This window comes from Plutella xylostella, chromosome 15, assembly GCF_932276165.1.
Source record: "Plutella xylostella chromosome 15, ilPluXylo3.1, whole genome shotgun sequence".
Lineage (NCBI taxonomy): Eukaryota > Metazoa > Arthropoda > Insecta > Lepidoptera > Plutellidae > Plutella > Plutella xylostella.
In genome coordinates, this window is record NC_063995.1 from 10037877 (window position 1) to 10064743 (window position 26867).

Consider the following 26867-nt stretch of genomic DNA (forward strand, 5'->3'; position numbering starts at 1 on the left):
TTATAATAACACCAAAAGGTATGCTATGTTTCTTATTTATAAGTTCAGTGTGGAAAGAAATACACACCTTATTGCGTTCAATGTCTAGGAAAATATCCAGAATTTATAATATGCTTTCAGCTAAATCCTGATAGAATTTTCACCTAGTCAATTTCAGTCATTGCTTTACGGTTCAAAAAAGAATTAAAAAATTACAAAGACAAAAGAACTGACGTTTAATTTTAATCAAAATAAATCAACACTGTCAAAAATTACTAAACAAAATTGATTGATTGATTATATTTATTGTAAACAAAATTCATGATACATAATATATTGTAGAAATCACATCGCATTGCGTTAAACTAATATTTTAGTTAAATGCTCGGTTCCAATAATTGAACAATTATGTGAATAAAACTCAGTGTAAATCCATAAAAGATGAGCAGATTCAAGCGACCGTCGCTGGAGACCATCCTCACCACTGCTAAAGAAACTGTAAGTGTTATCTTATAATTAGCTTCTTCGCTTTATTCATTATGTATTTTGCTTTTGTGCTTTTCACTAAGATTGATGATTGAATGAATGATTGAATTTATTGAAGATGACGATTTCTGCTATCATTGCTGGCTGCAACCATTGAATGTGCGCTCGAATGCTTCATAATGTTCAGATTAGATGCTTCGTTTGTAGTGACTGATATTTTGAATGTCGCTTTACTCGTATTGGTTGTACATTTATTACTTGCTGATATTGCTACATTATTATTACCGCTGTTAGCCCCGAAGGAGTAGTCAGAGGTGCCAGCCACTTTTCGCCGTACTCACATGATAAGTCGCGAGCCCGGTGATACGGCTCTTGAATGAGTACAATATCGCTACATAGGTACTCGTATGTATATGTGCTCTCTTTCTCCCCCACCCCTCTCCGTCCAGCGCAGCCAAGCCGACTGGTCGATGGTGTGGTCCACCGAGGAGGCCGGCTCTGCTGGCTGAATACATTCAGCCAGCAGGCGTATATATACATACGTCGCGAGCTGTATCACCGTTCTTGAATGAATACAATATTGCTACATAATTATATGCTTCTCTTTCTCCCCCACCCTTCTCCGTCCCGCGCAGCCAAGCCGACTGGTCGATGGTGTGGTCCACCGACGAGCTGGCTCTGCTGGCTGCATACATTCAGCCAGCAGGCGTAATACGACGCGAGCCGTATCTCGCTTTTTGAATGAGTATGTATAATATTGCTACATATATGCATCTCTTTCTCTCCCACCCTTCTCCGTCCAGCGCAGCCAAGCCGACTGGTCGATGGTGTGGTCGACCGAGGAGGCTGGCTCTGCTGGCTGCATACATACAGCCAGCAGGCGTATATATACTACGAGAGCCGTATCGCCGTTTTTGAATGAGTACGGTGCAGAGAAACCTGACGCCCTTCAGAACCATTGTTACTATGAGAGTGGGGTCAGGTTTCTCTGCACCTTACCGTACAACATTGCTACATATATGCATCTCTTTCTCTCCCCCACCATTCTACCCCCAGCGCAGCCAAGCGGACTGGTCGATGGTGTGGTCGACAGAGGAGGCGGGCTCGTCGCGGCACTCGCGCGCGCACTCGCGGCGCAAGTACCGGCGCCGCGCGCTCGCCGCCGCCGCCGCGCTCGCCGCGCACTGCCGCGCGCCCGCGCACGCGCTCAATGACGGCTTCTGTGAGTAGCGGGACACTAGCAATCAAGTTATCATTATATGAAAAAAGATCTTGCAGAGGCATGAAAAAGTCGACTTAATTTTTCGACCTGTCACATTCTTCTATAGAGCGCGTGTATGTAGAATGGAGACGCTTTTCGTAAATCTGTGTAATTCATCTCCTGATGGCAGATCATAGGATTATAGGAATAAGCAGCTAGAAAAATACCGTGTAGCAAGGATACTCGTACCTACCTACCCTTTCTTCTGAGCGTGTCGGTATCAAGCACTAGGTTTGTCACTGTGATGAAAGGTTTAGCCAGTCAGGAGTCAGGACTACCTACTGGTCGATGGTGTGGTCCACGGAGGAGGCGGGCTCGTCGCGGCACTGACGCGCTCAATGACGGCTTCTGTGAGTTATAAATATTGCTGGAGTCGACTTCTGTAAGTTAATATTATATATGAAAAGCTGGAAGAAGCATGCAATAACTCGATATCAATATCATCTATAGAGCACGTGCAAATGGAAGGGAGACGTTTTTCTGGAATCGTTTTTCTTCTACAGCTGATTTCCTATAGATTATTTATTTATTTATTTATTTTTACATTTTCGTGGAGAACCAACAGCATTTTGTTAATAACTAAATATTACTTATGAACATATAACAACTAGATGCCATTAACAGGTTCCCGCATATAACACAAAAGTAATGACTGTAAGTAGGAGCAAACAAAAATCCGTGACAATCAAATAAAAACCCAAATAGGTACCTACCACAATCACATAAAAAACAAAGGGTCTTATTAATTTAAACTAACAGCACACATTTATGAGATGATGTTTCATTGAGGACAAACTGTTGCAAAAAAGATCTATGTCAGAACCAGTAAAGTGTTTGTTAAAAGTTCTACAAGCTCTGATCAGGAATGAGTTTTGTCTGTAGTTGGTTTTTGAGGTGGGTACATTTAATAACGGTTTCAAACGGGTCAGTCGAGGGGGTACTCTTAGTCCTACTTTGGACAGCAATGCCGGACAGTCGATATTACCCTTCACTAATTTGGCTAGAAATAGTACGTCAGCAATCTCTCTGCGATTTTGAAGAGATAAGAAGTGCATGTTGCTGCATCTTGTTTGATAGCACATTTTGGGTAGTTTGGACTTAAAACCAAGAAACCGAGTAAACTTTTTTAACCGACTTCAAAAAAAGGAGGAGGTTCTCAATTCGTCGGGATATTTTTATTTTTTTTTTTATTTTTTTTATGTATGTTCACCGATAACTCCGCCGTTTATGAACCGATTTTGAAAATTATTTTTTTGTTGTATTGGGTTGAGCTTCCAGGTGGTCCCATTTTGGACACATATTAACCGATTCTAATGAAATTAAGAACGTAAATATAGTTCTTATAACAATAAAATATGATGGTGACCTTGAGCTGATCTGATGATGGAAACGGAAGGCAGTCAAGGGAACTCCTCAACGGTATATAGCAACTACCCCGTGTTTAGGCTTGAATGATTCGTATTGATTAGTAGGACTTTTTGGTATCATTTGCATCTTACTTTTGATTAAAAATTATTGCAAATAAACTAAAAACTATAAAATAAAATAATAATTTAAAAAAATAAAAAACCGACTTCAAAAAACCAGTAAAATGTAAGTAATAATTTAAGGTTTACACAAATTATATGTGACAGTACAAATATACCTAAGCAGGAACTGTTCTTTTTTGAGGTTGGTGCCATATTTCTTCAGATTACTTTGTCACTGCACCAACATCAAAAAAGAACAGTTCCTGCTTAGGTATATTTGTACTGTCACATATAATTTGTGTAAACCTTAAATTATTACTTACATTTTACTGGTTTTTTGAAGTCGGTTTTTTATTTTTTTGTACTCTCTCCAATCTGTTTACATAGGTTTCGTACTTCGGATTCCATATTTGACTAGCGTATTCTAGGTACAATACTGGTCAAGCCTTTGAAGATCTTCCTGGAGAAGCGCTTCATCTAAAGAATTGTTTACCTTTCTAAATATTTTCATGTCATCAGCGAATAACAGATAGTTAGAATTTATAAAGCACGTGTCGATGTCGTTAATGAAAATGATAAATAATAGAGGTCCTAGTAGAGATCCTTGAGGGACACCTGATGGAATACTCCTCCAGGAAGATGTAAAACCATTAAGAACAACAGCTTGTTTGCGATTATTCAAGTAGGAGCGAAAACGCTGATTTTAGTCTGTTATAAAGTTGGTTGAAGACAATCCGCTCCAGCACCTTTGCTATAAGGCAGAGTTTCGAAATCGGTCTATAATTACCTACCTGATCCTTAGAACCTTTTTTATAAATTGGAGAAATGAATGCCAGTTTCCAACGCAACGGGACAACACCTTCAGTTAGTGACCTACTGAAGAGGATTGCAATTGGAACAGTTAATTCAGAGGCACAGTTGGAAAGAAATACAGCTGGCAACTCATCAGGTCCCGCAGATTTCGATAAATCTAACGACTTCAGGAACCTTTCGATTTCACCAGTTCTTACTTCGATAGATGATATATCGCACACAGATAATATGTCACTAGGATAAGGGTTGTTATTGGAAGTATTATTTTGAATGAACGTCGAGTGAAAATAAGAGGAAAATAGCTCGGATATACCCGGAACAGTATCACTAGTGACACCTGCATACGAGACGCTAGAGGGGACAGAGCTACCTTCTCGCTTAGACTTGACGTACGACCAGAACGCTTTTGGGTTTTGAACTATGGCTGATTCGATCGACCTTATGTAGTTGGCATAGCATTCATTTTCGACTTTTTTCGCCCTATCTCTTAGAGTTTTGAATGAGAGCTCATCTGATATATTACCGTAAGTTTTAAATTTTTTATAATATTTATGCTTTTCCTTGAGTATTTTCACAAGTGCTGAGTTGAACCATGGTGGGTACGACTCATTACCGGCCCGGCGGGTGGGGACATATTTATCTCTAATTGAGTATAGCGTACTGTAAAATAAATCCACTGCAGTATTAAGATCGTGAGATGACAGTTTATCATGCCAATTAATTTCGCTAACACTTAGCGCAAAAACGCGGGCACCGATGTACCTCCTTCCACGTCGAGCAGTTAGGCGACACTTGTAAGAAACGATTAGCGCACTGAGGGGGGCACACAAGTTCATAGGTAAAACAATATCCTTGATCATGTTTAGGACACGGCGATGAACAGAAGTTCTGGGACACATGAATTTTCACTTACCGTTCGTTATATTCTTTATATATTTCAATAAATGTATTCCGTGACAATACTTTAACTATTAATGTATCAAATGAAACTAAGTTTAACTATCAATACTCAATATTTTTTCATCTATGAATAATAATACAAAACGTGGTGACGTGGGGACAGACACGGCAATGAAAGATTTGGAGGTTTAATATTTTTTTTTTTAAATATCCATTAATCCTATTAATAAAATATTTAGTGCTACACATAGATAACTATTTCACTTAACCGGAAAAAAATATTAGAAAATTATAACTTGGTTTTTTAGTACCGATTTCATTGATGCCACGCAATTTTTGGCTGCGGGAAATTCACCCTTTTCTTAATGTTAGTATAGTCGGCACGAGAGTATGAGTATAAAGTATGCGGGTTTATTGGGAGAGGAGTGGTATTAGATAATGCTATGTCAATAAGCAAGGTTTTGTGGTGTGGATCTTCGGGCACTAGCGGGTCTAAGCATTCTTTAACTGAGACATTTTTGTTGGACAGTACCAGGTCCAGCAGGCGCCCAAAGTTATTGAGGATATTATTGTACTGGTTTAGATTACATAAACTGAGAGTATCAATAAAATTATAAACATGGTCACCAGATAATCCTGACGGTATTAGGAAATCATTTGCCGATGATAACCAAGTAATATCGCTCATGTTGAAGTCACCTAACACAAGGAATAAGTCATCACTATGAGTAGAAAACAAATTAGTCAATTGATTTGTAAAGTTATATAATTGCCTGGAAAAACTATGACCTAGATTTTCACTACAAAGGTAGATAGTACAAATATGTAATTTGAGAATACGTTTCCTCACTAAGTCTTTATAGGAAATTGTCACCCAGATATCCTCGGCTGAAGACTGCCACGCATAGCTGCATGATGAGCGAAGACTACGCTTGACTGCTATCGCCACTCCACCTCCCAGGGATTGCCTAGTAGCTAGGTACGTAATCACGGTCCCGCCGATATACAGTATACCTACTATCGAATAACTCAGAATCTGCGATACTGCTAAGAAGCCATGATTCGCTTATAGTAATCACGTCATAGTCGTTAAGCAATACATTGTGAATAAAGACCTCAGTTTTAGTCCGTAGTCCCCGAACATTCTGATGATAAATGTTTAGGCTAGCCATTAGTAATTAGTGAGAATAACTGGAGTAAATCACTGTAATAGACAATCAAAGCATGACACACTATGTATTTTATGTATAAACTGTAGAACTCGTTATGAACACCGTTTGAAACCATAATTACACCACAATAGGAATTAAAAGCCACCTTATTCTTATCATACAAAGGGCATAATATTAGAAATAAATGAGTGAGCGCCACTATTGTCCCACTCAGTAAAATTCCACAATCACGACCTCTTAATATTATCAAAGCAAAAATAACGAAGTAAAAGGCATAGAAAACACTGTAAACAAATTTGATTGCAAGAGTAAGATACATTGACATTATTTTAAATACAAGTGCGATACGATAGAAGGTATACAGAAAAAGTAAGCAATAGTGCTGACAAAGTAATCGCGACCTACACGAAATGCATATAAGGTACAAATTACTTGTTCTAATTAACGGCGTAAGGCATGCGGTAGCGAAGTCGAATGGTAAGTTGTAATGCAAAATATAATTTTGTTTAGGGTCAGTGGTTCTCAAACATTTGTGATAACAGCGAGTGATAAAAAGCAACAATATAATATAATGATAATAGCCAAGCAAATTCTTACATACCTACCTAATCTTTTTGAGATCAATGGCTGAGCGTATTTTAATGATATGTGAAGTTGTATTTTTGCGGACCAATATTTTACAATGTTTGACCCAAACGAATTGAAAGTCATTCATACTGACGTGCGGCTTCCTTAGTTTTCAGCAATAGTTGTTTATTAGCTACAGTGAGGTGGTCGTTGATATATATTCTCATTGTGCCGTGCAGATTAATATTTTCTGGAGTGAGAGGCTTGTTTAAAGAACGCGCCGCAGCAATGAAATCTTCTTTCATATATCTGTTTATGAATGAAACTATAATAGGTTTTGGTGTGGAAGTATCACGTGACGGCACTCTAGCCACATAGTTGATACTCGTCTTAGTAACTGGGTAATTAATCTCACTACCAATCTTCACAACGATGTCGAGAAGATTCTCTCCCTGCTTTTGCGGTACACCTTTAATTTCCAGATTGTTCGCTCTCAGCCATTGTTCACGCTGATTTGTTTCTTCTTGAAGATCAGACAGTTTCTTCTCAAGGTCAGGAATAATTTCCATTCTTTCCTCGACGAGTTTAAGTCTGGAACTCAGCACATTGACGGAGTCATTAAAGTCCTTGATAGATGCATGTGCATTTTCGACTGAAGCCATAAGCCCATCTATGTCGGATCTAATAGTCTTCACATCTTCGACCAACGTAGTGAGAGGAGCCAACTTCTTAGTTATAAGTTGCAATTCCTTGTAAAGTTGCTCAACATTCGGTGCAGTGACTTTTGGAGTTACCTGGGGGGATGATCCTGCCTAGCATGAGGGACAGCGCCATGAAGCCTTCCTGTCACCAAGCTTGCGATAGCCGGCCTCAGTGATACCGGAGCACGGAAAATCGAAGTGACGGCTACAAACGCCGCACAGAGCCCCGTCAGACATCTCAGCGTTACACCGACCGCACTTGTACATCTCTAATCAAAGGTTGAGAACCGCTTGTAATGTGGATTTGGAGCGCGACTGTGCGTAACAACTCTCGGAGACCGACTGATTAAATAAGGATACTCGTACCTACCTCTAGCACTAGGGGCTAGACCAGGATTTATCACCGTGGTGAAAGATTAAGGACCAGTTTTTTGATCCGTGGTCAACTTTAACCATTAGTCAAGCAAGTCACTTGTCAAGCATGGCAGCTGCATACAACTTTGAGCGGTTTTTAACTAGGGATCAAAAAACTGGCCCTTAGCCAGTCAGGATTGCCGACTGGTCGATGGTGTGGTCCACGGAGGAGGCGGGCTCGTCGCGGCACTCGCGCGCGCACTCGCGGCGCAAGTACCGGCCCCGCGCATGCGCTCAATGACGGCTTCTGTGAGTTAACTGAGGTTTATAACTTACTAGATGTCCCCGCGCGCTTCGCTTCGCCTTAAAAAGTTTTCTCGTGGGAATTCCGGGATAAAAAGTAGCCTATGTTCTTTCCCAGGGTCTAGACCGTATGTATACCAAATTTCATTCAAATCCGTTCAGTAGTTTTGGCGTGAAAGAGTAACAGACAGACAGACAGACAGACAGACAGACAGACAGACAGACACAGTTACTTTCGCATTTATAATATTAGTTAGGATAGAAGGGCTAGTACGAGGCGCATTTAAGACGTGACAAGAGTTTTGCATCGCGCTAACACACATCGCGCAGCCTCAAGAGCGAGCGCGACGGAGAACTCTTGTCACGTCTTAATGGCGCCCTGTGCTACAGGGCCAGAAGTTATATATGAAAAGCTGGCAGAAGCATGCAAGAACTCGATAAGTATCTGTTTTTTTAACATGCCTGACGACACTAGAAAGCACGTGCAAATGGGAGGGAAAGTTTCTGTAATCTGTGTAATTCCCCTGTAAATTATTATTTCCAAGCGTATAGTGAACTGAAGTCTTCTGCAGCAGATTTCCTATAGTTAGCTAGTTTTCTAGCTATAAGGATACTCGTACCTACCTACCCTTTCTTAGCGTGTCGGTGTCAAGCACTAGGAGCTATACCAAGGTTTGTCACTCGCGGCGCAAGTACCGGCGCCGCGCGCCCGCGCACGCGCTCAATGACGGCTTCTGTGAGTAACGATAAAAATTACAGAAGTTAACTACTAAATGCTAACATTGTAAGAAAAACGTGCAAAAGCACGAGCAAGTGGGAGGGAGACGTCAGTTTAGAGCCACGTGCAAGTACTAACAACCCCACAGAAAATAAGAATAAGCTAGGCAGGGAGTAGTTTTTCATAAATCTGTGTAATTCCTCTATAAGCTATTTCAAAGCAATAAAATGAAACCTCGTATGCCACATTTCCTGGCATATAGGTATGAAAATAAGGATACTTACCCTTTTTCTTCCGTGTCAAGCACTAAAGAGCTAGACTAGGATTTGTCTTGGTGTCACCTTGGTGAATGGATTAGCCAAGCAGATTATTTTGTTGTTCCTGACTACCCAGGGTGAGCTGGGTCACTCGTGCACATTTTCATTACTTACCCCCTTCGTAACCTTACTCCCCAATCCTTTTCCACACTCTACCACTATCATCACTTCTCTCTTTTCTCCCTTCCAATTCCAGTCACATTCCTGCTATTCCTGGTGCTAGCGACGGCGGTGCTCGCGAACCCGATGCGCCACTTCGAGCTGTACCTCGGCCAGTGGAGCCTCAGCGGGCCCGGCCGCGCCTTCCGGTACATACCCATGCTGGACGGTAAGTAACTAAGGAAGTATCTCACATACATTTATATAAGTAGAGATATTTATTCTCCGAGACTAGAGTCGCGCAGGCGTATCGTAATGGTCATTCCATGATGGAAGTCACGAACGTCACACTTTTCGGAGTGTCTTTTGACTGTAGAGTGGCGGGTACATTTAAAAAAGGCAATAATTATGCCAACTACAGATTCATCATCATCAAAACCCATCCAGTCACCACTCCTGGGGCACGGGTCTCCTTCCAATGATAGAAGGGTTTTCAAGTTACTATTTCAGCTGCCGGTATGTTAAATTGAATAGAGTCGTGATAATCGCACTCTCTGAAACTTCGTATTTCGTCAAGCAAGATAGTGTCTCCTCGTCTGTCAAACTCAAGGTTCTGCTTCTACAGAGCTGCTTTATTAAACGACTCTGTGTAACTTGCAGGCATAGGCATAGCGATCTGCATCAACGCTCTAGTGCGAGCGATAACGAGTGCCACCTCGGCCGCCATCGCCGGTGTCTACCTCACCGGCACGCTCGCCGACGCGGACCTGCCCTTCACGTACTGCAGGTACAGCTCACGTACTGCAGATACAGCTCACGTACTGCAGGTATAGGTCACGTACTGCAGGTATAGGTCTTTTTTTTTTTAAAGATTTTATTATCACTCCACTGACTTTATGTCCGTGCCTTTTTGAGAGATCAATATATTGTGAGAGTTTGGTTGTTTTTTATCTTCATCTTTTAACTACTCACTACTCAATGTGGAAGCTTATTATATGTATATATATTTTATCTTTTATATATATATATATATATATTATTAATAAAACATTTTTTTTTTGCACTCCTGGAGGAAAATCTACATACGCAGGTATAGGTCACGTACTGCAGGTATAAGTTACGTACTGCAGGTACAGCTCACGTACTGCAGGTACAGGTCACGTATTGCAGGTACATGTCACGTACTGCAGGTACAGCTCACGTACTGCAGGTACAGTTCACGTACTGCAGGTACACGTCACGTACTGCGGGTACAGTCAACGTACTGCAGAGAACGAAGCGTTTATTGGACAACTGCTACTGCCCTGATGCTACAGTGAAAATAACAAATATGGTCAAATATATCTTAATACCTACCCTTATCTAACTAATCTATTAAAAATATTTTTGATTTTTTCTTTCATCTTTCAGGAACGAAAGTCTTCAGAGAATCGAAGCTTTATCGAGCCAGATCGATCTCTTTACCATGTTTAAAGTAAGTTTCAGGCTTTTAATTAATATTTGCAAATCTCCATGTCAGAGAGCAAATTTTTACCTCAAAAAGTCAAAATATTGAGCATGTTTCATTTCAACGTCCAACAGCAAATGCAAGACGCTCAGATAAGTGGCACTGAATATTTGGATGAAAATGAGTAAGTCGTACACCTGTGATGGAAATGAATCGGTAAACCAACTCAATTATAAAAATGAATTAACGTTTACAGTTTGAAGGGCACCAGTTTGGATATAAAGACGTGCAACCTGAACACCAGCGGCCTGCACCCGCTCTATAACACGCCGGCATTTAACTACTTTTAGTAAGAATCACTCTTTGCTCCTATGTATATAATTATAATAACAGGTTCCTATCCTACGTTCTTACCCTTTGCCTTATTATTATTATTTAACTCTTTATTGAACAAAGATTATAAATCTTATATATCTTATGTTAGTACATTATTGTATTAACGCGAGGGTGTAACAACTGTACCCGCCTCCTCGAATATATTATCTAACATCTGTGAGCATCTCCTTGACATCTAATTCAAGTTTCCTTCCTAAGCTTGGACCATTTCCCGAAACGCTGGTCCATTGTTCACACATCTAGATCGTGGCCATAATGTAATAAGTACATAGTAAATAATCGACCTCCACATCCTTAATATTGAAATATCTAATAATATGTTTGACAGCGTAGAAGTGATGCGTTTCCGGGACAAGCCCTATTTCTCGGAGTTCAACCCGACGCTGGCTTACATTATCATCGCAGTCTGGCTACTGATCTACGCTTTCATGCTGCGGGAGAGATTCCACCATGGTCGAGTAAGTTCACCTAATAAATATTAAGCTTTTGAATCGCTGTCGGGCTTACCAAGGCCCCCAGCCAATGGAAAGGAGAACCCAACAAGATATGAAACGTTTTCACTCTCACGGCGTAACAGTTTTTACTGTAATTTCAAATATAACGTCCATGAATAAAGAAACCGTATCAAAATCTCGGACGCACTCATGCTGTGTTGTTCTAATCGTGGGTCGGTCAGTCAATATTCCGATTCCATTTGTATATGATGCATTAGGTTTTCACGGAAGTTATAGCCAATAGCCATTTGCGTCCATTACTCTAACGTCTGCTCTCAAATTGCTCTGTACTTGTGTAGTTGATATGGAACAACCTGTACCGCGGGCTAGTGTTCGTCCCGGTGGTGTCCGGGCTGGTGGTGCTCACGTTCGGGTTCATCCACTTCGCGAGCGTCAGTGCACATCTCATGAAGTTTGCGCGAGCCGGGAACAGACAGTTTTTCAAGGTAAGAATCTTTAAGTAAGTACATGATCATGATTGCTTTGGGAAATATTTTAATGTACGGCCATTTTGGCCATATAGCCAGTCCATATTTTAGTTACATTATCGCTGAGTTGCAGATAGGAACATATATAAGTAATGTTGGTATTAAATCCATGTCTGTCTCTTTCTGTCCGTATATAACTATGTACTGCCAAAGCAAGGCAGCTATAAATTTTTGGTCGACATTAGCTTAAAGTCCCTTTCTGCAACTCAGCGTATGCTATGTGTCGTGTGAAGAACGCAGCCATAACCGAACAATATCGCCGGTTTTAACTCTACATTATATTACCCATCAATATCTCCTCATGACTAACTATGTCTCCTACAGAGCATGGTGGACGCGTTCGAGACGGCGCTGTACGTGCACGCGAGCGGGCTCGGCACCGAGCTCGTCTTCGGGAAGGGACTCAACTATTACGGTGAGCAGCCTTGAAAACGAGCGAGATCTACCTACCTAAATATAATCTAAATATATCTGTCAAGTCTTGTTGTATGAGTCTTCCGCCCAGCCCTACAGTTGCAGAGATGAACACATAGCATGGCATCAATGTAGATAAACTCGTAAAATTAACCTATAAATCATCTTATCTTATTGTGTTCATATCGCAGTCTATGTTCTATGTTGTTTATGTAGTTACGTAGACAAAGTTGGGCCTGAGTGTTAAACTTATCTCATAGAAAGCTTCACCCGCAGCGAACGGCCACATAGACCCTCTCCTAAACGCAGAGAACGTGTGCTACTCGGCCGTCGCGACGCTGCTAGTGGTTCTGCACGCGACGGGCGCCGCCGTCTGCGCGCTGCTTGATGCCGCGCCCGCCGTACACGTGCATGAGAGTATGTAGCAGACACATAAAGCCTACGACTGGCATGATAGTAGGTATAATCATCCTTAGGTCGCTGGTTTGATCCGGCTCGAAGGACCATGTTCTATGAAACATGTGGACTGTATGAAGACTTGTAACTATGTATTCTTGATAATTTACAAGATTTCAATAAAAGAATGTGCACACTATTAGATCCTCCGCCCCTCAGGCAGGCCTCAGTCAGGGGGCTGGCTTAGCGCCTAGAGTCTAACGAGGCACCTAGCAAGTAGCTTAGTAAAACACACGTTCTAAAATATTTAGGTCACTTGGTTAGGTTACTGCTACTATCAGAGCCCTAAGCGCTCAATGCATTTGGTATCGGGTCTTGGGTGTTGATATTTATACAGGGTGGCCCAAAGAGTGACGTCCAAAGGAAAATGTTTGATTCCTTGGGTCAAGGGGTAGCCAAATCACCCCCATGTATGTTCAGCAATTTTTAGTAGTTTAGGAGTTATGATTTTTTTTCCAATTTTTCTACAAAAATCGACCTCAGTGGATTAATTATGTTTTATTATTTTTTGGATAACTTTTTTAAAGCATTTTTTATTTTTGTGTCATCCTCTTAAGTTGTTCTTTTAACCATAAAAGTTTCAGCTTCCTAGCTGTAATGTAAGTTGGTTATTTTTTTATCGAAAGTTCGAATTATATCATCGAGCTAGACTGCTCTGAATTTTCTACTTGAAATTAAAAATTGAAAAAGATATTCTCATGGTCCCTTATTAATTTTAAAAACTCCGCAAGGTTCCAAAATTACATAAAAATAAACTATTGCTTAATAGGGTATTATTTGCAGAAAAAAGCCTTCAAAGGTACCTGGGTGGAAATTACCTAATTAGTAAATTGTTTCAGAAAGTTGAAATATTCCTGTTATGTCATTACTAAGGACTAATTAAGTTAGAAAATGTATCAAATTAAAGGGAAAATTAAATTATTTACTATTTTTTTAAATTTAAGTTACATTTTTGAATGTAAATTCTTAGAAAAATGTTTTAGTCTGGGTAGTAAGATTTATGAGATAATTTTATTATTAATAATAAGTAAATAAACTCTAATAATTATTTTACACATTTACTCACAATAAATTTTCAAAATTGCGACCTCCCACAGCAATACACAACCTACATCTACGCAAGAAATTTTCTTTAAGTCGCCTATACGCTTCTCTGTTTCATTCAGATGTAACTTTTTGACAGATGTCATATTTTTGAGAAAAGGTACTTTTTTACATGTTTAATTTTGTTTGACAAATGTCATATTTTTTACATTTGTAACTTTTTTGACTTAAAGAAAATTTCTTGCGTAGATGTAGGTTGTGTATTGCTATGGGAGGTCGCCATTTTGAAAATTTATTGTGAGTAAATGTGTAAAATAATTATTAGAGTTTATTTACTTATTATTAATAATAAAATTATCTCATAAATCTTACTACTCAGACTAAAACATTTTTCTAAGAATTTACATTAAAAAATGTAACTTAAATTTAAAAAAAAGTAAATAATTTAATTTTCCCTTTAATTTGATACATTTTCTAACTTAATTAGTCCTTAGTAATGACATAACAGGAATATTTCAACTTTCTGAAACAATTTACTAATTAGGTAATTTCCACCCAGGTACCTTTGAAGGCTTTTTTCTGCAAATAATACCCTATTAAGCAATAGTTTATTTTTATTTTTATGTAATTTTGGAACCTTGCGGAGTTTTTAAAATTAATAAGGGACCATGAGAATATCTTTTTCAATTTTTAATTTCAAGTAGAAAATTCAGAGCAGTCTAGCTCGATGATATAATTCGAACTTTCGATAAAAAAATAACCAACTTACATTACAGCTAGGAAGCTGAAACTTTTATGGTTAAAAGAACAACTTAAGAGGGTGACACAAAAATATAAAAATGCTTTAAAAAAGTTATCCAAAAAATAATAAAACATAATTAATCCACTGAGGTCGATTTTCGTATAAAATTTGGAAAAAAAATCATAACTCCTAAACTACTAAAAATTGCTGAACATACATGGGGGTGATTTGGCTACCCCTTGACCCAAGGAATCAAACATTTTCCTTTGGACGTCACTCTTTGGGCCACCCTGTATTTAATATTTATCTATCTATGTATTTGTGTAGATATATCGACTGTCCGATACCCATAACACAGACTCTGCCTAGCTTGGAGTCGGATGGCCGTGTGTGAGATGTCCCCACATATTTATTTATTTATTTAGTCGGAGGGTTTAGCTTACGTTGGGCTATAGACACGTAGGTTATCGAATTGGTATATTTTCCAGGCACGCTGTGGATTATGCCGCTGTACTCCAAGTGCATGCTCGCCGGAGGGTACGCGCATCTCGCGTAAGTTATACTGCAGTTAATATATATAATAATAATATGGTAGGTATAATAATATGGTCTAGTTACTTAGATTTAACTCTACCTACCTGTCTTATGAGGTACAATAATGTGTAAGTTTATGATAACTAATTATTATTCACAGGTCATCAATAGTATTCGGATGTCTGATGGTGTCGTACATAGTCATCGCGTTTTTATTGATAAAGACCGCGCTACACATTATATTTGAATACAGAGTGAAGCTAGTGTAAGTTATAGTAAAATTTCAAATTAATTTTCAATTAATGTACTGTCTTTCAGCTGGCTCACTAATAATATTCCACTTTGTACCTGCTGTTTTGCTTTTACAGGTACTGGGAAAGGACAGTGATGGCGCTTGCTGTATTGTTATGCTTGCTTCTGAGCTTAATCTTCTGTACTAATGTAAGAACCACCAAATTTTTACTGCTTTTCATGCAAAGATTAAAGCTGCTGTGCACAGAGTGTTTTGATACGCTTTATAGACAGTTAAATAAAGAAAGTGCATTTATGTAGAATACAAACAATCACTCACGTACTGTTGGTGGTTTGTGATTTTGACAAGGTACAAAACTGTAGGTAATATAATAGTAATGTACTACTACTACTAATGAAGCTAATTGTATTATAACGTCCCCAGGGCGGGCTCCTACTCCTAGAGTGCGTGGACGGCGCAGCGGCCGGCCTCGTCACTCCGCTGCTCTGCGTGCTGCAGCTCACGGCGCTGTTATACGCGTATCGGAGTAGGGACTTCCTGTCCGACATGAATGTTGCCACGGAGGAGAATGCCTGTTCCACCAGGATCGACACGCAGTGGAAGATCATACCGGCTGTTCTGGTGGTTAGTTATTATCATAATCCTTCCAAAGTTTTGCTTATTAGCACTTATGTGTACGCTTTGTTAAGTACCTAGTATAGTCGTAAACACGTACCTAAATCATAAGCGGTCTTATCATAAAAATCAGACATAGGTACAAATAATATTGAAGGTCAAATATGCTTACCCTATGCATCTGTCAAACTCCCGTTAAACCTGGATTATCTTTTTTATGGTATAGCTATCACAGAAGTTTTTCTGTGTAAATGACATGCTTATCGCCTTTTGGCTCAATATCCCCTAACACTATATTTTCAACTGGCACCTAAGTTCCCCTTTATTCTGCCTTCCTTCCAGTTATTCCTGGTGTGCAAGATAGTGACGGTGTGCTACTCGCAGCTGCCCGGCTCGATGTGGGCGTGCGCGCTGCTGCCGCTGCTCGCTATGCTCATAGCCATACCTGTGAAGGGAGTCGTCATGGCTTACAAGTACAAAGTTGTGGGCTGAAGGTACAATAAATGTGGCTTTCTTACATCTGTGTGAGTTTTTGTTTTGTGTAGTTAGAAATGTGTAGCAGGAGAATTAGATTTTACAGCATCAGCGAGCGTAGTTTATTTCTGAACTACCGCTATTTTTAATCAGTTTACCCTGAATTTTAACTTTGTGCTTTCTTCGATGTAAGTTTTATAATATCTGAGAAAATAGGATTATAAATGACAAGACCCTGCTTATTTTGAAAGTAAATGTTTATTATATCAATCATTTAAAAATATTTTATAAATATAGTTCTTTGTACAATGCATAAACATGCGTACACATGATGATTGCCGATGGATATTGTAGTCTTATGTGAGACTCGCGCAAAACTTACAAAGTTAAACTTAGTAGACACGACGCCGCCGCGCGGGCGACAAGCAACTATTTACACTAACGCGGCTCCAGCACCCGCGCAGGGCCACCCAGCGAAACTAAAGCAATTACTTATTCGAAATACATCAATGCTCAAGCAATAGAAACTATACTGCAGCCATCGCTGGGTCGCCCCGTGCCGGTCGCCGCGTGCAACTACCTAGTACACGGTATACTCTCAGCAACTAAACTGTCAAGGCATATTCTAGGAACGCACGGCACCACCCTCGCGGGCGGATAATTTAATACATGACTACTATATTCATCCCCCACGACCAAATGCCTATTCACAATTCAAATAAAATATCACAATATGTACATATTATCCAAACGAAATTAGTGAAGACTGATTTCCACTCATACATCAATCTCAATAATATCAACTAAATTAATGTGTGACATAATTCAAGATAAACTACCTCATATCCAGCTCGGCAGATAATAGCTAACCAACACACTTGCATTATGCAATTCTCAATACAATTCCATCAAAACATTTATAACATTAATTTCAAAAATGGTTTTTTCGCCAGTTTAGGCCGATAATTGTGACAACACGTTGTAAAACGATTAACTTTCACATTAAATTCTCTTCGTATCCAAGGCACTTCTAGCACTACTGCACTACTGGCCTCGCCGTGTGATCAATTTAATATATTTTTCTAAATTTACTACAAATTGCAGCATCCCTACATCTAAGTTTCGTTTCACTGGTGTATAAATTATTGATATTATCGATTACAATACTGGTTATATTCCAATTAACATTCAATTCCGTTACTAAAATTCCCAAAATATCACATCTAGTCGAGGCATCGATATGTCACTCCCAACAACTAAATATTCATCTAACAACGTCTTCATCACTCGACCTTTAGCAGACAGTGCCTTCATCCCATAACGTCCTTCAGTATTGTCGGGCACTTCATCCATCTGTCCATCGAGAGAATACTCGGCCGTTCCATGTTGAATTATTGTACGCTTAAAACAGTGTCACAACAGTCACTTATTGAACTCATGAATCCGAGATCCGCCATTGACGCGCCCGCGGCCGACCGTCGCTTGAGAGCTGACAGTCTCACTGAGCGGATACTTGCACGCAAGTAAGACTAGCTGAGACTGTCAGGTGTGAAGCGGGTGGGCGGTGACCGCACGTGTTGCGGGTTGACTAGTGCGTGTGGCGGTGGCGCAGCGGGCGTCAGAAGCGGCGCAGCGCGGCGGCGGCCGTGGCCTTGCGCGTGGGCTGCACGGACAGCGGCGCCACCAGCACGTCCGACCCGCCCTCCTTGCTGCCGCCGGATGTGCCCATCTCCTGTAGATACGAGGAAATTTATTAGAAAACAGGTGAGACGGAGGCGTAATTTGCTACATGTGTCCGTGAAAATAATGTGTTATCCAATTAATTCATTTAGGAATTGAGCAGCATAGAACACAGGGTATGTGCTCAACATAGTCACAACTTATGGCGAACTGCCGGGCTCTATTCCAAAAGGATTTATTGAAATAGTATTTGAACCAGATAAGGATGTACGGTGTCGATAGGTGAATAAAAACTGATTATGTGCCGTTAGAATTTGTGTGACGTGTTTTGTGCAAATGTGTGTGCTAATGCTACTAAAATGCAAATAAAACACTAGAATTTACAATAAGAAAAGAAACGAATTCTGTAAGGTTTTTTATCTGTTACATACCAATCTATTCCATGTGCTACGGCTAACAGACAAAAAATATACTTATATATATACATGTTGGTACTACAATATACACGTAGTACTTGTAATTTTGCACGAGTAGTATCTAAAATAAGCATTTTACTATTGCTATTATGTTGTTTGATCGGTCCCGAGGTTTATTGACTAACGCCAGTGGTAAGATCTGGGTAGTTGGTCCTAAAGACATTGTCTACTACACTATCTAAGATTCATCTAAATTTTGCTAAGCTTTCCTTCAGGCCATAAGCTTTTCACTATCATAGGCTCTACACCACTAGTTTGCTAAGTATCAGACCTCATCAGGCATTCCTGAATGACGTATCAACTGTACCTATATTTCTAGACAGGCGGCGATTGTTATCTGACTGGCTAATCATTTCACCACGGGGAGAAACCTTCGTCCAGCAAGTACAAACACTTATATTGTCACCGACATACTAAGAAGTTTACAAATTCACGTGCAACTTACATTAATATTATTGCAGCTGGCGAGCCTCATCTGCGCGAGCTGCGTGGCGGGCGTGAGGTTGGACGTGGAGCCGAACGGCGAGATCATCGACGACATGGCGCGCTTCAGCTTAGACGGCGTCTTGTTGAACGACAGCGCGCGACCCACCTGCGTGGTGCGAGCAGTGGATTAGTTACAAGGCGGGGTGATCGCCGATCTTGAGCATGTTTGGGGTGTTAAACCGTAATGAACGCCGACTTTTTGCAGTGGTTCAATAAGATGGATTAAAGCTAGTAATAGATGGCGCCTCCAGTGGTTTTCGCTGGTTGGTTACAATACAAGTTATTGATAAATCGCCTCGATAGTGCAGCCAGCTTCTACATTTTTCTGTGAGAAAAATACCTAGTCTAGTAGATATCTGTTGTATACCAGTATGAAATATTGAGTTATGGGAACATACAATTAATATCACAGTATGATGTCGTTACAAAAAGTCGGCGTGGAGGCAAGTAATAAGATAATAATTTTACAGTGCACTTTAATTGTTATAAACAAACCTTTATCATGCTGAATAGTGGAGGTGCGACGTGCTGTTTTGTGCAAGTTTCAGGGGATTTTTACGTGTAGGATGCTCAAGATTCAGCACATTTTAAAGGTTATCAAGTTTTGTTTAATTACGTGTTAGCAACGAAGGTGACAATAACCGTGACCAACAAAGCACGGACGCTTACACCAAACGAAGAATGAAGATTAGAGTTAATCGCTACGGCTCTCATCTGCACTGACTTGTACTGTACGTCGACTATAAATCTGGGTTATCCCTTAATTCTTTAAAATGACAGTCAGCGTAGATGGAAGGTAAGCCAACAACAGTGGTGACAAAATGACAAAACCCAGGGTGGTATGGCACGCTCACACAAGTTAATAATTCACAAATGAACCAAGCGAAGCATTAGATCAGACATCCCTCTCTGGCCCCGTCTCGAGATTCACAAATATTTCGTCCAACGTTTGCGGCGGTTGGTCAAACAACCCAACATCCATCGCCAGACAACACAGCGGTACACAGACGTTATCCAATGAGAATGTTGGTTAGAAGTCGCCGCGTGGGCCGACACCACCGGGCGACTGGACAACACGATCGAATTAAATAAGCTACGATTTACGACTGTCTCACCGTTGATACCTGTACGGGACAGAATGTTAGACTGGTATAGAATTAGTTGATGCAATTTGAAGACTGAGAGGCCTCGTTGAGTTTCCTATGCCAATTTGTATTGTTAACATTTGATTAATATTTTTCAAGTGTGGAGATCACCCTAGCTATTCATAAGCTAAGGAATAATTTAGGAATGCTTTTGCGTTTGTTCCCGTAACATTAGACGTATTGATTGCACAGTCGCTCTCATCCGTCCGTCATTTGTAAAGCTACAATTACCCTCCTGTTATCTCGCCACTTTAGGCACAACAAAACCTAACACACGTAGGAAACTCAACGAGCCTCCCTCGATCGCCACACTCGGTATCAACGGCGAGACACTTGCACAGCTGGATCGGGGGGGCAGAGCGGGTGCAGACCTGTGCTAGGAAGTGAGCGCGCAATACCCAAGTGTCTAGCAGCCCGGCGCCGGGGTCCGCCAGCCAGCCGCGCAGCCCCGCCAGCGTCTCCAGCTAGAACACGCGCCCGCAGCTACTTACTATGTGCCGTATGTACAATAGGTGTGGTGGTACTGTACAGTGGGGGGTCTTGACTCGTTTCGTTTCGCTTTTAGAGGGTGTTGGGTTGTTTAGAGATGGACAGAATGTCGATTTCAGACAAATTAAGTAATCAAATACGAGTGGGTTTAGTACGATATATATGATTATGTATTTACTTTCAAAATAACGAAATTACAACTTTAAAGCACGTAAACGAGTCAAGATATTAAGTTTATCTGGACACCACTTATTTCCAGTGTATAAGTGAGTCTATGGGTGAAGCGGTGCCAGACAGAAGTGCACCATTTAACTGAACTTATACAGATATAGTGATCATACTTTTTTCTATAATCTAAGTTCATCCATTTAGACTTATAATTTAGATGATAATTCCGTGTGCATGCCTTAGTGACGACAACGCGTTACGATGACGCAATGAATTAGACTTCACACCTCGATCATATCTCGAGGCCCGTGAAAATATTAATTTGTTATTAATAGTCAAAGCTAAGCTACGTTTTGCATGCTTCGGACATTAACATACGTTTCCAAATTTTCTCTCCTCGTAAAAATACATACATACAAAGTACGCACATATCTTGTAATCAAAGATATGTGCGTCTAAAATATAAGACACTCAAAAAGAGTTCCTATAGATAACTATTTCATTCAAGAGCTGTAAATAGGCTGTTGCTTTTAGTTAAGTTGAACTTTCAATAATTCTTATGAGTACTGTGCCTCAAGTGTAAGTCTTGATAATTTATGTAAACGGTTACTATAGGGTTTCGCTCACATTGAAATAATTTCTAGATGACCTATTATTTCCTAGATCTCATAAGATCTTTTATACTATCTTGTCTTAGAATCTCCACACAACTTACATATCTATTCTTACGCCTAACGCACACATCCATAAAGGTCATCCATTTTACCTTAATTCTCGTGCGGGCGGCGAACTTGGACACCTTGGAGAAGGTGCTGAGCGCCAGGTCGCTGGTGTCGATGTCCAGCTGCCCCGACTCCAGGCACGTCAGGAACTTGTCCTGGAAACAATAATATTTACGGTCATTTGCATGTTGACTCAATTCTTATAAGGCGTCGACACACTATAATCTGTCCTCGATGCACAGGACCGTTATCGACGTAGTATAAATGTCACTAAATCTCGATTCTACTATTTCTATATATATATATACTGCCGCTTCAAGGGGTGACGTAGATAAATATCACGATTTGCCATAAATACGGCGCTGTGATAGTTAGATAGCGCATTGACCTAGTTTATCGCCGTCGATAACGAACCAGTGTAGCGTACCCTAATGTGTTCACTCCCTAAAACACCAAACTCCACTCACCGCATCGGCCTTGCACACGGTGTTGGCCATCTGGCGGCACAGCTGGCGCAGGAAGTGCGATTTGTCGACCGTCTCGTCCGTGATCATGAACGAGTACAGCTTCTCCTTCAGCTCCTGGTTGCTGCGGCACATGAGGGCGAACACGTTGTGGCAGTCTGCAATTAAAGGAGAGAGGGTGAAGTTTCATATAAATTGTGTTGCGAGGTGGAGTGTGTTGGGCTTTTGTTATACTGGAAAACGGTTGGAAAGTTGTATAAAAAATAATGGAACTATACATAGATCATGCTCTACTTTACTATGCTATATCTATTTCTATATATATATTTCTATTTTGTGCTAAAAATAATGCGATGAAACAAAAGAAAGAAAAAGTTATAAATGCTTAAAACCCCAGCCAATGATGGCAAATGAGTGGATAACTTTCAAAAACCTCATCAGTTTTTATTTTTAAGAATACAACCAATCTTACTTTCATCCAAAGAAAAAGCTGTGAGTGCATTATTAGCTCCAGATACAACCATTTTAAACCTCCGCAAACCTCTCCCACCAAGCATTAAAATAAAACCAAAAATCAAAGTATAATACACCTGTGCGACATGTTACCTAATTTACCTTCAGACTCGCGTATGTCGACGACCCGCTTGACGGTGCTGAGCGGCATGAGCGAGATGTGGCGGTACGGCTTGCCCGAGCCGAGCCGCATCGTGCCCGTGCCGTTGGTGGGGCTCTTGCTGTTAAACGCCTGCGGTGGAGGGGGATGGGAGGTTAGAAGAGCTAGTGAACAAACTTTAATATTTGTCTGTAAACCTTGACATTTTATCAGTTTTCTTAGCAAAATAAATAATCTGTATATTTATAACCTACGGGTGGTCTCAATACCCGATAGAGGGGATAGATCGATTCGAAATTATTCGGCTTATATTACGGAATCTGCCACATACATTACTTTACTGCCTCTACTAAAGAGGTAGAGATACATAATTTTATCAGCACCTATAACTTATAGTGTGAAAAGACGATATGCCTTTAGGTGCTGATAAGATGATTCATGACCACGTTCGTGGTTCGGGAATCATGTACAACAAAGTAAGAAAGAAAAAAGAAAGAAAGAAAATTCATTTATTTCTAACACACATAGAAACAACACATATGTTTACAACAAAAGGTTAAAAAGTAATAACAATAAATAAAAATGAGCAAATGTTGCTTCTCGGTGCCGAAACGGGTTCTAGTACAGCTTGATGCTAACTAATGTACAGACCTTGGAGCGCTTCTTGCAGACCTCCATGGTGTCGGTGAAGAGGAACAGCACGAGGTGGTCGCCGCGGCCCGACAGCTCCTTGCTCAGCTCCACCACCTCGCAGCGGGACACGAACGAGCGGTGCGACGAGACCAGGTGCGCCTAAGGGGAATAAGAGGGTTAGAGAGGGATGGAGGATGCAGAGACGTTGGGTTGTAAGTAGCAATAGCTGACGTTATTCTGCTCAAATTACGACCACGGAGGCCGATCACATTTAAATTAAATTAGTTAATATTGCAAATTGAAGTGAGTGGCCCACATGACAGTGGCAGTGGCTGATTGAGAATGCTGGAGATCAGAGTGTTGTGGCGCTCCTTGAAATAGGGCCAAAGGTCTCTCTACCTTATGAAAAAAAAATACTTTCGCAGAATATATTAAACATACCGATTGCGTGATAGCTCCCATTTGATACTTCCAATAGTAAATTGATACAGTGGTTAATTATGGGCTCTTAATTTGTATTCAGCACATGTATATTATTATGAGTAATGAGCAGTTACCGGGCACTGGTCGATGTCGTTGTAGATGTCGAACATCTGCAGCTGCCCCTCGGTGCGGCGCTTGTCCTCGTTGATGTGCGACATCACCTCGCGCAGGCCGCCCAGCGCCGCGCCCAGCGCTAGGTGGTCCGGGTTCGACTTGTGCGTGTGCTTTAGGATGTCTGTAGGGAATGAAATTAACGTCATTAAATTCATTATTATAAACGGGTGCTCGAAAAGGGGTATTAACTGCTCAGGCGGCGCGCTCTGGGCATTAACTGCGCTAGACGCTAATTCTAGCGTTTGCCTAGCCAAACCTTTCACCAGGGTGACAAACCCCAGTCTACTCCCTGTGTTTGAAAACTAATAAACGTTAAGAAAAAGAAGTATTATAGAGGATGTCTTGAAATATTGTAATTGTATGAAGCAAGCGGGTCACACAGCTCTTAATTTTAAACAACATATGTTTTCTAATTTTCTTAAGATAGTGTATAAATTTCAATTTTCCATTAATTATATTTGAAACTTACCGTCGAGTAATAAACTAATACTAGGCAGTCGCTGCACCGGTCTTATTAGCAGTTCTTGCAAACTCTGTCTGCCACATTCAGGTTTGGTTTGACAGATTTTCAAGAATGCATGAAATCTGAAAAAGAAATATAAAACATTACATTTGCTGTCAAAATGTCTACATAATTATTGTCACGGCACATTGAACAAATGTGAAATATATCAACATCAAAAAAAGTTTTGTCCTGCCGTTAAGGGCCCGTACAGGGTGACGTGCCGCGCCAATTTTGGGTTTTCAATGCTCTTCACACAGCACACGCAGTGACACGCACACATGTAAGTTTGCACAGTGGGTCGATAAACTTTTACTCGCCAACTTTATTGACAATTATTTTCAAGTAGTGATTTGAGGGTAAGTTTAATTTTTAATTACACTGGTAAGCACCAGGAAAGAGTAGAAATTAATAGGGGTGCCACTTTTCTCCATACTCGGAACCCGATTAGATTTCTAAACAAATGTGGTATTTACTTGTAGAAACGTAACTACAGGTATTAAAGTGTAGATAATAAGTTATACTTAGGGTATACTAAGCCGAAAGGGGATGACTCAAGGGGTCATTCTGAACAACTTTAGTTCTACGAGTTTTGCAAAAACGCGAAAAAAAAAATTCGTTTTCCATGGTAAAAAGTCACGTGTCAACAAAGTTTCTATGATAAAGGTTTTATTTGGTTAATTTTTAAAACTCGTAGAACAAAAGTTCAGAATCAGTCTCACTTGTTTTAACCCGACTGCCGAAGGAGGAGAGTAATGTTTTTTGATTGTATGTATGTATGTTTGTAAGTATATTTTTTGGTGGCAGAATAATATTTTTTCATATTTTTAGAGTTTCGTACCTCAAAAGGAAAAAAGCAACCGTTATAAGATCTCTTTGTTGTCCGTCTGTCTGACTGACTGTCTGTCACTGCCCTTTTTCTCAGAAACGGGTAAAGATATCAAGCTGATATTTCGCATAGATATGAGGAGTACCCAAAAAAAATTGGGGTACTCCCTCTCCCATACAAGTAAATTGGGGCTGATATTTTTTCCGGTTATTTTGATGGTGTAGGTAGGGTATCGTTGAATAGGTCTTTTAATATAATAGGTATAAAAAAAGGTTAAAATATAATTATTTGGCTTTTACCCTTAAATTTGGGGACCACACCATAGACAAATCCTAATTTAAAAAATGATTTCAATAGATGGCGTGATTTTATGTTGGGTAACTCAGAATAAGAAGTGATGATATCTCAGAATAATAATGGTTAATGGTGCTATTCCGTTGAGCATCGAAACCGGTGGGACGCTAATGAAAAGTGGTCATGGAAATGCACCAGGGTAGACCCTGCTCCTAGAACAAGGCATGAGTTTGTGATTTGTGTGCGTGAAAAGCGAGGATGGAAACTTTGAATATTTTCTTGATTTTTTTATTATTGATGCAATAACATATAATTAGTATTATTCTGAGTTACCCACCGAAGTCACCCCGTGGCAGGTTGACTAGATAGGTACTTTTGCAAATCACGCCATATATCGTTGTTTTTATTAGTGGCTACTGTCTATAGAAGAAATTCCGTCATTGACAATTTTACGTTACGAATGAATTTAGTAAACCCAGTAAACCTAACTAATCCAGAGGAAACCTAAAATATCTTTCTCTCTCTCTTTGAAAAACATACTTAATAGCCCAAACTCGATTCTATTCTATTCTCTGTGGGGGTGTAAGTACCTGCACCTGGCTCTCTCGAGTGGAACCTTTGTGCATATCCCCAAGGTCTAAACTGCCTTCCTAAGCTTGAACCATTTCCCACCACGCTGGTCCACTGCGGGTTGGTGGGTTCACATATCTAGATGTGCTAAATCTAGATATGCAGGTTTCTTCACGATGTTTTCCTTCACCGTTAGAGCGATGGTATACATTGTACTTAAGTTAAAAGAACTCATTGGTACATGTCAGCGCCGTGATTCGAACCCGCATCTCTTGCGTGAGAAGCGGGCGCTTACCCGACTGAGCTACCACCGCGCTCAAACTCGATGCTTTTAGCTATTAAATCTTTGAAATAAAATTCAGTCACCTCCGTGTTACTGCCCTCATCAGATCCTCACGAGACCATGCCTCAACCAGCACCATGAGACAGTGTTTTTGAATCCTAACCTAATCTTCCTACGTATTGTCATCACTTAGATCCATTCACTATATTCCTGCTCCTCATCCCAGGGCCGTGGGGAGGCACGTCAGCTTTTTAAAGACATCAGCAGCAGACTAATAGAAGTCTCAAGGGGCCCTAGGGCTGGCACTTACCTATCACAAAGGCTAAGCATCGCTATATAGCGGGGTAACGCGGCCAGCGTCTTGGGTACCCTACCCGACAGTGGCAGCGATCTGGCCAGCATCTTCTTTTTAGTTTAATT

The 26867-nt window shown here is 40.4% G+C and overlaps 2 protein-coding genes across 10 annotated transcripts in view; one reads left to right on the forward strand and one right to left on the reverse strand.

The window, feature by feature from the left end:
• Positions 1 to 326: 326 nt before the first annotated feature.
• Positions 327 to 16543, forward strand: LOC105387774. Of its 2 annotated transcripts, XM_048625608.1 has the most exons (16): positions 329 to 477; positions 1522 to 1687; positions 9237 to 9368; positions 9800 to 9926; positions 10550 to 10613; positions 10721 to 10770; positions 10843 to 10935; positions 11311 to 11440; positions 11776 to 11922; positions 12289 to 12379; positions 12655 to 12795; positions 15109 to 15172; positions 15315 to 15419; positions 15523 to 15595; positions 15831 to 16031; positions 16365 to 16543. In XM_048625608.1, exons 1-16 carry the CDS (start codon positions 421 to 423, stop codon positions 16512 to 16514), a joined length of 1791 nt encoding a protein of 596 aa, XP_048481565.1. In that variant the 5' UTR covers positions 329 to 420; the 3' UTR covers positions 16515 to 16543. The 2 variants fall into 2 exon arrangements, with proteins under 2 accessions (XP_048481566.1, XP_048481565.1); XM_048625609.1 differs by lacking the exon at positions 15315 to 15419 and having other exon boundaries at positions 327 to 477.
• Positions 16544 to 16735: 192 nt separating this feature from the next.
• The window catches only part of LOC105388538 (protein ECT2), a 37131-nt gene continuing 26999 nt past the window's right edge, over positions 16736 to 26867 (reverse strand). For 3 of the 8 annotated variants that reach the window (XM_048625599.1, XM_048625601.1, XM_048625606.1), the window contains 9 exons: positions 24439 to 24554; positions 23930 to 24090; positions 23391 to 23531; positions 22733 to 22871; positions 22130 to 22284; positions 21707 to 21817; positions 20655 to 20747; positions 19098 to 19244; positions 16736 to 18228 (listed from right to left, as the gene is read on the reverse strand). In XM_048625599.1, the coding sequence (XP_048481556.1) occupies positions 18115 to 18228; positions 19098 to 19244; positions 20655 to 20747; positions 21707 to 21817; positions 22130 to 22284; positions 22733 to 22871; positions 23391 to 23531; positions 23930 to 24090; positions 24439 to 24554 (1177 nt within the window). In that variant the 3' untranslated portion in view covers positions 16736 to 18114. Of the gene's footprint in view, positions 18229 to 18607; positions 18630 to 19097; positions 19245 to 20654; positions 20748 to 21706; positions 21818 to 22129; positions 22285 to 22732; positions 22872 to 23390; positions 23532 to 23929; positions 24091 to 24438; positions 24555 to 26867 lie in introns of all 8 variants that reach the window. The other 5 variants (XM_048625605.1, XM_048625600.1, XM_048625602.1 and 2 more) reach the window with 5 other exon arrangements.